Source organism: Sinocyclocheilus rhinocerous, unplaced genomic scaffold (genome assembly GCF_001515625.1).
Source record: "Sinocyclocheilus rhinocerous isolate Xijiao unplaced genomic scaffold, SAMN03320098_v1.1 scaffold942, whole genome shotgun sequence".
Taxonomy (NCBI): domain Eukaryota; kingdom Metazoa; phylum Chordata; class Actinopteri; order Cypriniformes; family Cyprinidae; genus Sinocyclocheilus; species Sinocyclocheilus rhinocerous.
Genome location: NW_015627890.1, coordinates 1,117,864 through 1,134,503, shown reverse-complemented (window position 1 = coordinate 1,134,503; position 16,640 = coordinate 1,117,864). Strand labels below are relative to the sequence as shown.

At 35.3% G+C, this 16,640-nt stretch overlaps 1 protein-coding gene across 1 annotated transcript in view; it reads left to right on the top strand.

Moving 5' to 3' along the window:
- The window catches only part of LOC107735958 (F-BAR and double SH3 domains protein 2-like), a 42,648-nt gene that overhangs the window by 22,630 nt on the left and 3,378 nt on the right, over nt 1-16,640 (top strand). The window contains exons 7-16 of the mRNA XM_016547497.1: nt 2,231-2,353; nt 2,929-3,024; nt 4,982-5,056; nt 6,978-7,094; nt 8,350-8,454; nt 11,758-11,991; nt 12,291-12,437; nt 12,918-13,007; nt 14,127-14,304; nt 15,234-15,454. Coding sequence (XP_016402983.1) covers nt 2,231-2,353; nt 2,929-3,024; nt 4,982-5,056; nt 6,978-7,094; nt 8,350-8,454; nt 11,758-11,991; nt 12,291-12,437; nt 12,918-13,007; nt 14,127-14,304; nt 15,234-15,454 — 1,386 coding nt within the window. The remainder of the gene's footprint in view (nt 1-2,230; nt 2,354-2,928; nt 3,025-4,981; nt 5,057-6,977; nt 7,095-8,349; nt 8,455-11,757; nt 11,992-12,290; nt 12,438-12,917; nt 13,008-14,126; nt 14,305-15,233; nt 15,455-16,640) is intronic.

Below are 16,640 nucleotides of genomic sequence, written 5' to 3'. Positions count from 1 at the left end.
AAGTGTTACCTAAATGGGTTTGTTTCTTCATGGAAGCAGATTTGCTCAGCAATGGATGCTCTGCAGTGAATGGGTGCCGTCAGAATGAGAGTCCAAACAGCTGATAAAAATAATCACAATAATCCACAAGTAATCCACAGCACTCCAGTCCATCAGTTAAAGCTGCATGTTTGTTAAAAATGAGTTAATTACTTTCTCCACTAAAAAAGATTGTTTGAATCAGGAGAGAAATATGCAGATATCAAGCACCGTTCACCGTTTGTAGTGAAAACAGTCCAAAGCAGTTCTAAACAAATTTGTCTGTGGATTAGTCTCATTTTGATGTGAGAGGGCAACAGAAGATGGACTTTTTCTACTGGAGGAAGTGTTATTACGGATAGAGGATTTGTATTTTAGCCAGAAGAAACGGTTTGAAGCTAAAAACGCTCGCCTTTATCAGCTGTTTGGACTCTCATTCTGACGGCACCCATTCACTGTAGAGGATCCATTGGGGAGCAAGTGATGTAATTTCTCCAAATCTGATGAAGAAATAAACTCATCTACATCTTGGATGGCCTGAGGGTGAGTAATTTTCATTTCTGGCTGAACTATTACTTTAAAATCTCTTGCAACTTTGAAAGGCGAGAAAACAACAGCAAGCTGGTCCCGCTGCTCTCTGACCACGGCTCTCACACATGGACGTTATGGAGTTTGAGTGTGGTGGGAGGAGGTAGACATGATCCTATCAGAAGGAAGCACAGCCTCTTTCTCCATCTCTCTCTCTCATGCATACGGCACTCAAGTGCTTCCTGACAGCGGCGCCACCTGCTGTAACCCGACGGAGCCCGTGAATCCAGACCGGCTCGTGGTCAGGTCTGTGTCATTTCCAGCTCACTCATACAAATCCAAGCCTGTTTCCAAAATACATTCCTTCCCAGTGCTGCTGAACATGGAGGGAGCAGGAGAGAGAGAGGGAAAGCAGAGGTTTCGAGTTTTGTTTTTGCACGTTGAGGCCTTGGAATCTGAACTGGCTAACCTTTCCCAGCAGCTGCTGCTGTTTGAACAATCTGCTCTGATCTGAGCGTCACACAGTCCAGAGAAAACACTCATTTGGCCACAAGGGGGCCGACGGGACGCTCGGTCCTCCTTTCTGTCTCTCATACAAATGCGTTTGGTGTCAGTTAACGGACTATTTTTTCTGTCATTTCATTCTGTTGGTTCATTCTGTCATTCTATTGTTCTTTGTGTCTTTCTATCTGTTTCTTTCTATCGTTCTAAATTCCCTATCACTTTTTTTATAGTTCTGTAGTTTTTTCCTCATCATTCCACCATTATCTATTGTTCTTTCTGTCATTCTATCTGTTTGTCGTTTTATCTATCATACTTTCTATCATTCTATATTATTTTAATATGTCATTCTGTCAGCTTTCAAACATTCCATCTGTCATTCTTTGTCTTTTTTTTGTCTTTTATCTATTTTTCATTCATTTTGTCATTTTATCTGTTGTTCTTTCTATAATTTTCTATATTTCTGGCTTCTTATTCTTTATTTATTCTACCATTATCTACCATTGTTTTTAACCATTCTATCTGTCCATCATTTCATCGTTGTATTGTTTTTCGATATTTTTCTGTTTATTGCTCTGTCTTTCTGTCATTTTTCTATAATTTTGTCTCATTCATTCTTTATTTTTTGTTTTCTTTATCATTTTGTTCTGTCATTATTTCTATTGCTCTATCATTTCATCATTATTTTGTTTCATTCTGTCTATTGTTCTTTAAATCTGTCTGTCTTCTTAATTCTGTCATAGTTCTTTTGTTTTGCTCTTATTCTACCGTTATCTAATATTCTTTCTTTCATTCTATCTCATCCGTCATTTGTCATTTCTATCATTTGATTATTTTTCTATATTTTTCTCTGTCTTCCCATGTGTCATTCTTTCTATCATTCTATGTTTTTTATATATTTCTGTCATTATTTTAATTCTTTCCTCCTATCTGTCATTCTGTCTATTATTCTATTGTTCTGTCAACCATTCTGTCATTTTTTTGCTTAAATCTGTCTGTTGTTCTGTCATTCTATTTGTCATTCTTTCTGTCTATCCATCATTCTATCATTCTCATTTCACTTTTTGGAACCTCTGACCCTTTCTGAAAGCACAAGGTCATTTGTTATTTATTCAGTTCAAACACAGACTGTGTAATCTGTCTTTCTCTCTCTCTCTCTCTCTCTCTCTCTCTCTCTCTCTAGGGTCTGGAGGGGAACGTATACGACCATGTGAAGGATTATCTGATATCCTTTTGTCGGACCGAGCTGGAAGCGTTTCAAGCTGTTCACAGCACCTTCCAGTTCCTGCTGGAGAAGTCCAGTCGAGTGAGTCTCTCTCTTCTTTCTTAGTCTCATCACTCTCTCAATTTCCCTCTTCATTCCCAGAAATAGATTCCCTCTGCCAGCGCCTCATTATCGGCTCCCCTATGAAGAAATCCCCTCACACACACACATCATTCCTCCGCTGCGCTGACAAACACATCTGTCTGAGCACTATTTCACTGCCCAAGGGGGCCTAATTTTACATACCACTATTGTGACGCGCGTGTGTGTAAGAGAGAGAGAGAGAGTTATGCAAGGATCTTTCCTGCACTAGCTCTTAAAGGGATAGTTCACACAGAAATGATCATTCTGTCATCATTTACTCACCTTCCAACCTACTCAACTTCCAAACCTGCATGGTGTTCTTTCTTCTGCAGAACACAAAAGATATTTTGAAGAACACTGAAATTCAATTGAAATTGTGTGCACAAAAAAGCACTGAGATGGATTATGTTCCAAGAAGAAAGAAAGAAAGTCCGTTTTTGGGTGAACTCTCCCTTTGAAGGAACTTTTTTACATGTCATATAAACTTGCGTTATCTTGATATGTTTGTCAATTAGTTGTGTTGTCATGTCCAGGTGATGCAGGACTTCAACCAGCAGCTGTTCCTGCAGGAGAACCCAGTGTTTCACAAAGCACAAGACTTCCAGTTCCAGCCCAGCGACAGCGATATGGTGAGTTTCACGCATGCTTGTTTATAAACTGCACTGCAATCAAGGAATCATGTACTAATGTTCAAAAGTTTGGGGGCAGTAAGATTTTTTTTATTTTTTTATTTTTCAGCAGGGTTGCGATATATATATATATCTCAAAAGTGACTGTAAAGACATTTATAATATTACAGTTCCAACTTTGTTCATCAAAGAATCCTTAAAAATAAAATGTATCACAACTTCCACAAAAATATGAAGCAGCACAACTGTTTTCAACATTGATAATAATCAGAAATGTTTCTTGAGCAGCAAATCAGCATATGAGAATGATTTCTGAAGATCATGTGACACTGAAGACTGGAGTAATGATGCTGAAAATTCAGCTTTGATCACAGGAATAGATTACAGTTGAAAACAGATATTTTAAATTGTAATAATATTTCACAATATTACTGTTTTTACTGTATTTTGATCAAATAAATGCAGTCTTGGTGAGCAAAAGACACTTCTTTCAGAAACATTAGAAAAATCTTACCAACCCTGAACTTTTGAACAGTAGTGTACGTTTACAGAAAAATGTGTTTTATTCGTATAATCACTTTAGATTGTGAATATCTAAATTCTCTATCATCGCAAATTACATTTTATTTAGTTTGAACCGTGCTATGGCAGGGAATCCGCCTCTAGTTTTCACATCAACTTCTTATTTTTGGTTGGTTTCATTATTCAGCGCATCAGCGCTCTCTCTTCCTGTCTTTCTCTTGGTCTTCTCTCTATTTAAAGGTTTAAATTGTGTTCAAACGTTTCAGATTTTATTCAGCGTTAACAACGTCATCGACACATACCTCACAACTGTGCCGAAAAAACGCACAAATTTCATCATCACCTTCTATTTTTAGCCTGACGCTTCTGAGAGTCTCCGGGAACAGAATCTCTCGTTCCTGTGGTGATGAAGAAACATCCCGCTGTTTAAACTCTCGTCTGTCTCTGCTCGGGCTTTAATCACCACTCGTTTTGGGATCGTTCTCTCGTTATGCTTCAGTTCGGCTCGAGTGTGATTGAGATTTAGTTAGTGTTCCTCTTTGTATCTGTCTGCATTCTTCTGTCCTATTTTAAACTTTAGTTTCAATTTAGTGTGCTTTATTTAAAGTACTAATAAAGTAATATTAATTAACTTATATCAAATTATCATCATCTAGCTTCAGATGTCTTTTGTGTGGTTTTGACTGCTGGAATGATCACAGACCACAGTTTTGCTAAAAATTGATTAGTTGAGTAACAGCAATTAATCAATCAGCATTTAATCACTCTCAAACACCCCACAACTAACTGTCTTCAATTTAGTGTGCTTTATTTAAAGTACTAATAAAGTAATATTAATTAACTTATATCAAATTATCATCATCTAGCTTCAGATGTCTTTTGTGTGGTTTTGACTGCTGGAATGATCACAGACCATAGTTTTGCTAAAAATTTATTAGTTGAGTAACAGCAATTAATCAATCAGCATTTAATCACTCTCAAAAACCCCACAACTAACTGTAAAGTTAGCATTTGCTTTCTCTCTTTATCTTTCTCTCTCTTTTCCTTCCATCTTCCTATAGTTCAGTGTTGAATCCTGTAGTGTAATTGTTCTCTCTCATGGCTCTAGTAGTTAGTAGGTACTGCGTCTGCTAACGTTAACGTCTCTGAACATCTTTCTGACTGCTCAGCTGATTCTAACCCTGTTTTTCTGTCCTCTAACAGTCTGTTTCTAACCTTCTCTTAAACCCACCTCGTGTGTGTGTGTTGTGCGTGTGTGTGCATGTGTGTGTGCGTGCGTGTGTGTGTGTGTATGCGTGCGTGCGTGTGTGTGCGTGCGTGTGCGTGCGTGTGGGCGTGCGTGTGTGTGTGTGTGTGTGTGGATGTTTGTGATGTGTGTGTGTGATGTGATGTGCGTGTGTGTGCGTGTGCCCATCTTTCCTCCTCTCTGGCTCAGACTCTGAGCTCTGTGCAGCAGTTGGTGGACATTGAGCCATCGACGGTCAGTGTGATGAGAATGACTCTGGCACAGGTACCACACTGTCTGTTGGACTTGATTTCCCATCATGCATCAGTCTCGTGCAGCCATCATCAACCCATCGTTGTTGTTGTTTGCATGCTGAGATCAGCCTGTGCACAAATTTAAAGGGAAATTTTCATCATGGAATTGAAGTCTTTCGTTGTTCCTTTTTAAAAATGAAGTGTGTAATTATTGCACCACTAGCAGCACCAATCCAAATTACAGTCTATGAATTTGATTGACTCGACTGGGTGTGAAAGCAGCATTGGCACAACCAGTGGTTTAACTGTATGATGGAACTGTCTGTTTGTCTGACCAATGGGTGCCACTAGTGGTGCAGAATATATATATATTTACTGTAAATAGATAGATAGATAGATAGTACTTTTATTATTATTATATATTTATATTTTGTCAAGTCAGTTTTATTTGTTTAATGTTTTTTGGCAATACACAGTTTCAAAGCAGCTTTACAGAAATGCATGATGTTAATGTGTTAAAGGGGTCATATGATGCGATTTCAAGTTTTCCTTTCTCTTTGGAGTGTTACAAGCTGATTGTGCTTGCTAGTAACTTTGACTAAAATATGGTGGAATTCAGGGGGAAAATTCCACAAAAGAAGTGGCTTTTACACTATAACGCTGTAGCTTGCTTGTCGAATCCTTATGGTGTCTGCTGTTGAAAGACTCTGACACATCTAACACTCAAAGAGACAGTTGCTGGGATTGATCAACAGTGCAAACATACACACACAGACACAATATTTTCCATTATGCAGAAAGCGTCAAAGTCGCATGCATTCCATCACGCTCTCCCAGAAAGCATGTCTCAGAGTTTGAAGCAGAGACACATGGGATTGATTAGGCCTTCGTGAGCAATTCTGATCCAGATGGAGACCCTGCAGACTGTCATGTGTTTCCCAGCGGACTCGGGCAACACATACGCCACATCTGCTTAAGGTCACGCTGAGAGGAAAAACAGGAAGACGTAAAAAAGAGAGCGATGGGTTTTTGTGCCTTTCGAGAAACTCTTGTCAGCCATGACTAGTGTTGACATCAGATAGATGTGGCAATATTGAGTGAAGACGCTTGTGTTAAAGCGCTCTGATTGAGTTTGTATTGATCAGTGCTGTCAGAATCAAATATTCACACACGCAAGGATGCGACGTCTGCAAAACTGTCAGATCAGCATACGCCAGTCATGTCTCAGGATACTGTCATTTGCATGTGTTGTTCTTTTAGAATTGGACAGAATATGGTGACTATTTCTTGTTGAAAGATGATTCTGGGACAGGTCAGATTAAAGGGCTTTTCCGTTTGAGTTTGGTCAAATTTTTTAAATGTTTTTGATAGAAGACTCTTATCCTCACCAAGGCTGCATTTATTTGATTAAAAACTGTGAAATCAGTAAAAAAAAATGTGAAATAGTATTACAATTTGAATATATTTTAAAATGTAATTTATTCCTGTGATCAAAGCTGAATTTTCAGCATCATTACTGCAGTCTTCAGTGTCACATGAACTTCAGAAATCATTCTAATATGCTGATTTGCTGCTCAAGAAAGATTTCTGATTATTATTATGATGTTGAAAACAGTTAAATATTTTTGTGGAAACTGTGATTTTCAGGATACTTCAAGTTCAAAAGAACAGTGTTTATTTGAAATAGAAATTTTGTAACATTTATAAATGTCTTTATTATCACTTTTGATCATTTTAATGCATCCTTGTTGAATAAAAGTGTTAATTTCTTTAAATGGTGAAATGTTCTCAGCACTGTTCTGGATCTGTGCTTTTGTGTTTTTAATTGTGAATGTAACGAGTTAGTGGTCTGATCTCAGACCTGTGATTCCGGCAGGTGTGTGTTGCTGTGGTAACCAGTTCTGTGTGTGTCTGTGTGTGTGTGTGTGTGTGTGTGTGTGTGTGTGTTTCAGAGTCGACAGCTGGAATCGGAGACGGGAACCACCGAAGAACACAGTCTCAACAAAGAGGCGAGGAAATGGGCAACACGTGTGGCCCGCGAACACAAAAACATCATCCATTACAAACGGGTGAGAGGCGCTGGATGTCATACAAACATCAGCAACACACACACTTAAACATCTTCTGTAAGTGGATGAATCTTGTGAAAAATCTTACACATTCAGGTGAGACACAAATGACTGAGACAGAAGCTTACTGTTTCACAAGAGGTTTAATCTTATGATCATGTTCGTGTCACATGAATCTACAAAACTAAAAGACAAAAAAAAGAAATTAACTCTAAATCTGGTCATTTTACATTTGAGAGTTTGTCTAGTTTACTTATTTACTTTTGTAATTTGCGTTATTCTCAGTGGTGATTGTAGTTAGATTTTATTTACTGGATAGACAGTATTTTTATCTACAATAAAACATTGCAGTAAAGTATATTGCAGTGTTATTTGTATTGCTATATTATTTTATTTTCATGACAATTCGGTGAGATCCAGCCCCAAATTCTGGACATTTTACATTTGAGGATTTGCTACAAATTCTGTTGACATGAAAATTAATAATTTAATTACAAATGACTAAGACATAACTTACTGTTTCACAGGAGGTTTAAACCAACGATCATGTCCAGGTCATCTAAATCCACAAAATTTTTTAAAAAAGAAGAAGAAAAATAAATAATTAACTGTTTTTACTGTTTTAACCGTTTTATTTTATTTTATTAAAAAAATAATAATAATTTCATGAAAATTCAGTGAGTTCCAACCCCAAATTCTGGACATTTTACAGTTGAGGTTATTTATATATACATATTATTTATTTGTTTGTTTGTAATTCACATTATTCTCAGTTGTGATTGTTATTAGGTTTTAATTACTGTACAGTAAAATTACAGTATTTTATCTAAAACATATTGCAGTATAATATTAGACAGTATTATTTGTATTGCAATATTGTGTATTTAATAATCATAAAATTATTCATTAATAATCATTGTTATTTAATTTTATGACAATTCAGTGAGTACCAGCCCCAAATGCTGGACAATTTTACATTTGTAAATTGTAATTTCTTTCTATTCTTATTCCTTTCTTGTTGATCCCGAGGTAAAAATATGACCTCATAGTTTCTGAAAAGGTTTTGTGATATTCAGGGGAAAGTCTGGTCATAATTCAGGAATGTGAATCACTCGGTTAAACGTTGTGCGTGTGTCCTGTGTGATTGTTAGATTAGTAGCAGGAAATGTGGTCTGATGCTGTTTTTTTTCGTAGGTTAGTTGCTCGATGAGCTAATTGAATTGAGCTGATTAACGGTAATTTGTTTTTATGGCAGGCTCTAGAGGAATGCGAGACGCTCGGGACTCTGCCCACGGAACAGAGCCGGAATGAGCTGGAATTCCGAATAGAGGAGGCTAAGGAGAGCATCCGCAAAGCAGAGGTGACGTAATGACGCTCACCATGTTATTCTGAGGAACACAAAAGGAGAAGTTTAGCAGGATGTTCACGCTGCTTTTTGCTCTGCAGTAAAAGAGTGGACTGGAGAGGAGTTTTAGCTTTTAGTTTTGTCTTTTTCTGGCACAAAGCTCTCATATCACTTGAGAAGACTTAGAATATAGTGCAAAAAATTTCACTCAGAAATTGCTAGTAAATTAATTACAACAAAACGGCAAGTAAATTGAATTCAACATAAATCTTAAAGTAGTGTTATCTTGTAAATACTTCATAATCTTTGTTTTATTTACATCTTTGAAAAATCATTAGTCTAGATTACCATTTTTAGAGCTTGATGGTGTCCATCTCTATTTACTTGTACTGCAAACGTGTACGTTTGAACAGAATAGAATAGTTTTGTATAGTGCGTTTATTAGAGTAGCATTTCATTTGTTTTTCTGAGAGACAAAACAAGGCAGAAGTACTTCGTAATAATGTCTCTGTTTTTCTGTAATGAATGCATTTCCCTTTCCAAACGGAGGTGAATTTTCTCTCTCTCTCTCTCGCTATCGATCTGTTCAGAGACAGGCTGTCAGTCTCTTTGTCTGATCGATGTGTCTTCTCTAAGATGTCCTGCACGTCTTTACCCGTGAATCCAGCAGTCGAGGCGCCCTCTGCTGGCCCTGCCTCTGACCTCTGTTATATAGGATATATTAATGGAATAGTCCATCCAAAAATGACAATTGTGTCATCGTTGAATCACCCTCATGTGGCCCCAAGCCCATATGACTTCATTATTCCTTGAAGAATAAATTTGGTGGATATTCTGAATGGCTCTTTCATGCACTGGCAGGACACAATGACTAAGAAATAAATTAACCATAAAAATGGGCAGTATTCTAAGTTTTGGGAGATCATATAATTTTTTTTTTTTTTTACATTTTTTAAGTTTTTCATTTAATATCAATATTTTATTTTCAATGATGAAAGCAATTTTAATAGTTGTAGTTATCAATAACAATACTGGACTGAACTGAACTACACTGGACAACTAGTTATTAACTGTTGAATACTACAGTAAATGTAAGTTGTTTTATGAACAGGACAATCTAGCAATCTTTTAATTAGATTTTTTATTTTCAGTTTTCATTTTAATTTAATTGTTATTAATTTTGTTACTGTTGCTTTTGTCATTTTTATTAGTTTTTGTTTTTATATTTCTATTTAGCTTTATTTTATTTTTATTCCCGTTTTAGTTTTGGTAATTTTAGGAATTAAACTTATTTCTATCTACCTGTCTTTATTTTAAATTAGTTTATTTTATTTTCAGTTGTCATTTGAATTTTTTTTTTTATTATTAGTTTGTTTTTTTCTTTTTAGTATTTATTTTTATTTCAGTTTTAGTAATTTACTATTTCAACGTAAACATTTATTATAGCATTAAATACATTTATTTCTATTATTTAGTTATTTAGTTGTTTTTTTTTTATTAAGTTTTTCATCAAGTACTTATATTTTATTTCTGCTCTTTTTCAATTAATGAAAACAATTTTTAATAGTTTAAGTTAATATTCATACAATGACCAAGAGATGTCAAACTCAAAAACAGACAATAAATGAACCATAAAAGTGTGGTATAAGTCTTCGTAAATCATACAGTAGCTTGAAATTTAATGTTCTATTCCCTGAAAATGATGCTCTCCAACATTGTTCTCATTCTTAAGCACGCATGCATTCAAACTGGCCATTTTGTCTGGTCTGTCATCACACAAATTGGTTCTTGCATGTCTTGTAACTGATAAAATCCCACCAAATCTGAATATGCATAAGTGCAAATTCCTCATTAGAAAGTCATATGGGTTTGGAACAATATGAGAGTGAGCAAATGATGACAGAGTTGACATTTTTAGATGAGACCAATTCATGACAATAAGTATGAGTATTTAACAGAGAATTTAATAGACTAAAACACCATCTTTGCTTTGCCCCTTGAATGCTTGAAGCCAAATTATAGTTCTCCATTAGTTCTTACAGACCGTTAGATATTTAATAACCCCATTAAGAACTAATGGACAGCCAGCAAAAACACAACAAACAGAATAAGGAATGAAACACAAAGTTTGGAAATGTTAAGCTGTTTTCGGGACCAGGCAATGTGCCAGAGGAATCTGTGTTTACTCATCAACAAATATTAAAAGTATAATTGCGCTTTAATTATTTCCTTTGAAATTTCTCGTCCCCTCAGAATTACAGTACACAGAAATGAACGACTGAGGGAGTCATGCGTAAGGTTTCCACACTGAAACCGCTTTTGAAAGCTGTTTGTTGTCTAAATTGAAACTGATGAGTCTTCAGAAAGTTAATTTGCACCGTTGCCTGATCATGAGAAATGCTGAAGCTGGTGGCCAGCTGTAGGATCCTCAGAGATCAGACGCTTCACCTGTCTAATGAGCACAACTACCCCAGACATTATTGAGCATCAAGGACGGGACGGGACGAGACACTCGTCTAGCTTTAAGATTTTATGTGTTTTTGTCTTCTTTTTTTTTTATTAGTGTTTTTATGTTTCTGCTTAGTTTTATTTTTATTGTATTTATTTTTTAGTTTTAGTCATTTAAGTATTTCAACTTATTTAATTCAGTTTATTGCCAAGGCATAATTTCAATTTTTATTTTTTTTATTTTTTTATTTTTACATTTTATTTGTTGCTTGAAAACTATAGTATATGTAAGCTTGTTGTATAAACAGAACAATCTATCTAATAAATTAGCTTTTTTATTTTTAGTTTTCATTGTAATTTTTTTTTTTTCTTTTTATAATTTTGTGCTTTTGTCATTTTTATTAGGTTTTTTTAATATTTCTATTTAACTTTTGTTTATTTTTATTTAGTTTTAATTTTTGTCATCAGATTTCAACTTAAACTTATTTGTTTCATTTAGTTGCCTATGCAATATTTTAATTTTCATTCTTCATGGTTTACATGTTTAAACCATTTTCAATTACCAAAAACTTTTATCATTTTAATTTCAGTTGCTTTACTAGAGTACATGTAAGCTGTTGTATGAACAGAACAGATCTTTTTTCAAAGCTTTTGTTTATTTTATTTTTTTATTTTATTTTTTGCTTTAATTGTAATATTAGTTTAAGTTTTCTTCATTTTATTATGTACTTTTGTCATTTTTATTAGTTTTTTTTAAATATTTCTATTTAACTTTATTTTTATTTCAGTTTTAGTAATTATATTACTTAAACGAATTAATTTCTTAAACTTAATTGTATGAACAGGACTATGTTCCTTTGTGTTTTTCAGACGATAAAGCTGAAAGCAGAAGTGCGTCTGGACCTCCTGCGGCAGGTGGGTGTTTCTGTGGACACATGGTTGAAGAGCGCCATGAACCAGGTGATGGAAGAGCTGGAGAACGAGCGCTGGGCGTCGCTGCCCACCCTCACCTCCCACGACCTCTCTCTCTCAGTGAGCACCCTCTTTATTAAAAATCAAAGTCCATGTCAAAGATACATGCAGATTTTCTCACCTGCACTTTCAGTTTCCAGTTGAAAGTTTAGAGTCAATAAGAGTCATGCCAACCTCCCCGATCTGTGGCCGGTTGCATAAACTGCTTAGACTAGTCTTAAAAGTTAGTCATCTAATTTTATTCTGAAAGACTGCTAATAACAGTTTTTTTTAATCAGTTACATAAAAACATAGATTGGTCTAATTTGAATCAGAAAAGTAAGACCGGTTACCACTTGATTAACTGCTATTTAGTCAATCTAGTTCTTAAGACACAGTCTTAACATATTATGTTTATGCAATTGGCCCCTGCTCCTTCCTGATTCTGTCAGCACCATTGTATTCAGACCAGTCTAAACAAACAGTTCGGCACATATGCCACGGCAGAGAGAAATATAGTTGATCACTGCAGCCAAACGCCACCTACATTCCTCTACACATCTGAGACCAATCCCTTTGAGATGCTAGAAGATGTGACAGTGAGCTATGAGTTTTGGGGTGAATAATGCCATTTATTATATTTGTCATGTATTATGTTTAAAAATTATGGATATTTTATCATTATTATTATATTAAACAAAATATAAATAATTTTAACAAGGTAAAACAGACCGACTCATACACTTCACTGGGGCTTAGGATCGACCCGAAAAGTGTGGCGACCAGTGCTGTTGGTTGTTAACTGAAACTAAAACTAGTACAAATCTTTTTTGTTTTTAGAAATAAAGGTGGAATAAAATAAAATATAAATATTAGATGAAAAACTTTGATTGATTGTCTACTAAACTATGTTGAAGTCAGTTAAAATGGTTGTTACACCCCTGCATTTTACTGCATCATTCTCTTGCTTCTAAAGGTTGTGTCTGGGAAACTGCAAAAATATCAGCAGATTTCTGGAAAAATATTAACCTGCACAGTTGACCTTGCATTGCACAATAATCTGTTAACCTCTCTCTTTCTCTCAGGCCTCTCAGCCCGATGAACTAACCATTGATGAGCATGAGATGTTGGAGGTTATAGAAGATGGAGACATGGAGGACTGGGTGAAGGTAAACCAATCAAACCAGTTCAACACAACCTGCTGAAGTTTCTTTCAATCAGACTGCAATTCAGTAAGAGGTACAGAAGAAAAGGATTTTTGTGTCTTGCATCTCAAGATGAGATTTACACAGAATTCCAATTCAATTCTGGTTATTCCCAAAGCTCTACACAGAAACTTTTTGAATGACACTTGTTTGAATTCTTTGGAAAACTGTGGAACGTTCTGCTGAATTTTTAATGGTTGCAGATTCCATGTGAGCCTGTTTATGAGTTTGATTAGTAATTTTTTTGTTTATTATTATTATTTTATGAATAATTATTATTCTTTTAGTTCTGTTTAAAGTTGCAGTGAAATAAAAGTAGCTACATATTTTTGTTCGTGTTGTGACTTATATCACAGTGTAACAGATTATAGACCGAGAAAAAACGTAGGACGGGATCTTGGTTCTATGTGACGTTGCAGATTGGATTTTGAGATGTGAGCGTTGCTCTCAGAAATAAGTCCAGCATACATCGCCAGAGAGAAGACTGGCGCTTTCACTGGAAGATCCAGTAGATCCATGACATTTTGATTTTAAAATTGCAAGGTCAAAAAAAAAGTATGCATGGATGAATCGTTCACAATATGATCTGTAACATTCATTTAAAAAAAATATGTAGAATTAATCTTCATTTCATGCATACTTTAACACATTTTACCAGTCATTTCAGAGATCTTTTACTTTGCAGAAAAGGATATTAAAGTCTGTAGATTCCATTTGAATTCCAGTGTTGTTCCGAAAGTTCCATTCGCAAACATGTTGAATGCCGGTTGTTTGAATTCTGTGGAACTTTCTGCAGAGTGGGTCTTTGTCCTTGCATGTTTGGTTATTAAATATTTTGGTGATTATGATCAATTGACTATTTTTTTTATTTTTTATTTTATTTATTTATTTTTTTTTTTTATCATTTGATTATTCTTAGCAGTCGATTCTGATCTATTCTGATTCTTAGCACTGTTTAACCCATTCATCATGTTTAGATCAGTTGCTGAGTTTTTTCTCCCAGAGTCAATGAAGAAAATGGGATTCAAGTCTGCAGATTGTGTTTGGGTGACTGCTGCTGAATGTTGTCATGGTTGGTTCCAGGCGCGGAATAAGTCCGGTCAGGTGGGCTACGTCCCAGAGAAGTACCTGCAGTTCCCCACGTCCAACAGCGTACTGAGCATGCTCCAGTCCCTTGCTGCTCTGGACGCACGCTCACACTCCTCCAGCAACTCCACTGAGCCTGAGCTGGCATCAGGCAGCTTCAACGGAGACAGCAGCAGTGAGTCACACACACACACACACACGCACGCAGATGGTTTGTGTGAGTGATGACATGAGTCGCAACGCATCTAAATGTTCATTCTGACCTTTTTTCATGAAAATGTGTCATGTTGTTTTGTTTTTGCAAACATGGAGAACTTTAAAATATCAGGGAATCAGACTAGAAATAAATAAGGTCTAAAAAAATAATTCGACATTTCTGAAAGAAACCATTTTATTCAGCATGGATGCATTAAATTGATCAAAAGTAACAGCAAAGGCATTTGTAATGTTACAAAAGATTTAAATTTCAAACAAATGCTGCTCTTTAAGTTTCTATTCATCAAAGAATCTTGAAGAAAAAAAATGCATCACTGTTTCCACAAAAACATGAAGCAGCACAACTGTTTTCAACATTGATAATAATCAGAAATGTTTCTTGAGCAGCAAATCAGCATATTAGAATGATTTCTGAAGATCATGTGACACTGAAGACTGGAGTAATCAGCTTTGATCACAGCAATAAATTACATTTCGAAATATTTTTATATAGTAAACATTTTACATGTAGCCTTGCTGAGCATAAGAGACTTATTTTAATTAAATCTTACAGACCCCAAACTTTTTCGCAGACAAAAACTCTGGTTTACTAATATACTATACTATACTAATTCTGGTTTGGTTGAGGAGAGAACCAAACCAGAGAACCAAACCCCCCCCCCAGCGCTATATAAATGCATCATTCATTCATTCATTCATAAAACACTTTTGAAAGCTGCAAGTTGTGAAAATGACTTGATCTCAGACCTTTAAACAGTGCGTGCCATTGTAAAGACTGCAAGTCTATCCCTCACAGCCTCGCTTTTACCTGCATTAAATCCAGTATGCCGTCTAACCTGACCGAGCTGTATTAATAACCTCTTTCTTTTCTTCCTTCGTCTCTCCCAGTGAGTTTTGTCAAGGCCATGTATGACTACGAGGGTCAGACGGATGACGAGCTGTCATTCCCTGAGGGAGCCATCATCCGCATCCTCAACAAGGACAACCAGGAGGACGACGGCTTCTGGGAGGGCGAGTTTAACGGTCGAGTGGGCGTCTTTCCGTCCGTGCTGGTGGAGGACCTGACCGCCTCAGAGAACGGAGACTCTCACTGGGGAACAGACACACAGGTAAGACAAACAGAACTCGGTCTGAGTCTCTAAGTCCACACTTACTGTGAGTGGGTTTGATTTCGGAGGCCTGGCTGCTTCTTCCTGTAATCAACATTATACGGCCTCATCAAAAACAGGGGAAAAAAATGGAGCTAATCATGTAAATACAGTCATAATAAAACTGTACTTTAATGTGCACTTTAATCACACGATTCTCTAAAACACTAATTCTGGTTTTTCGTATAATGATGCTAAATTATGTTGCTTGTTATGCCTAAAATAATAATAAAGTTCTTTGACAATTAAATGCCTCAATATGATTGAGTTTTCAATAATTTAATAAAACACAGTAAACTACTGTTTATATGTTTGAGGTTGGTAGGATGTTTTAATGTTTTTGGAAAGAAGGCTTTTATTCTCACCCAGACTGTATTTATTTTATTAAAAATGCAATAAAAACAGTAATATTGTGAAATATTATTACAATTTAAAATAACAGTTTTCTGAATAAATTTAAAATGTAATTTATTTCTGTGATCAAAGCTGTATTTTCAGCATCATTACTTCTTCAGTGTTTATGTTGCTTGTTATGCCTAAAATAATAATAAAGTTCTTTGACAATTAAATGCCTCAATATGATTGAGTTTTCAATAATTTAATAAAACACAGTAAACTACTGTTTATATGTTTGAGGTTGGTAGGATGTTTTAATGTTTTTGGAAAGAAGGCTTTTATTCTCACCCAGACTGTATTTATTTTATTAAAAATGCAATAAAAACAGTAATATTGTGAAATATTATTACAATTTAAAATAACAGTTTTCTGAATAAATTTAAAATGTAATTTATTCCTGTGATCAAAGCTGAATTTTCAGCATCATTACTCCAGTCTTCAGTGTCACATGATCTTCAGAAATCATTTTAATATGCTGCTTTTACTGCTCGAGAAACATTATTAATGTTGAAAACAGTTTAAACTAAGTTGAAAACCATTATACATTATTTATTCCTCAGGATACTTAGATGAATAGAAAGTTCAAAAGAACAGCATTTATTTGATTTAGAACTATTTTGTAACATTTTAAATGTCTTTACTGTCACTTTTGATCAATTTAATGCGTTCTTGCTGAATAAAAATATTCATTTCTTTCACTGACCCCAAATTTTTGAACGCTAGTGTTTGTTAACATTATCTGACATGAAGA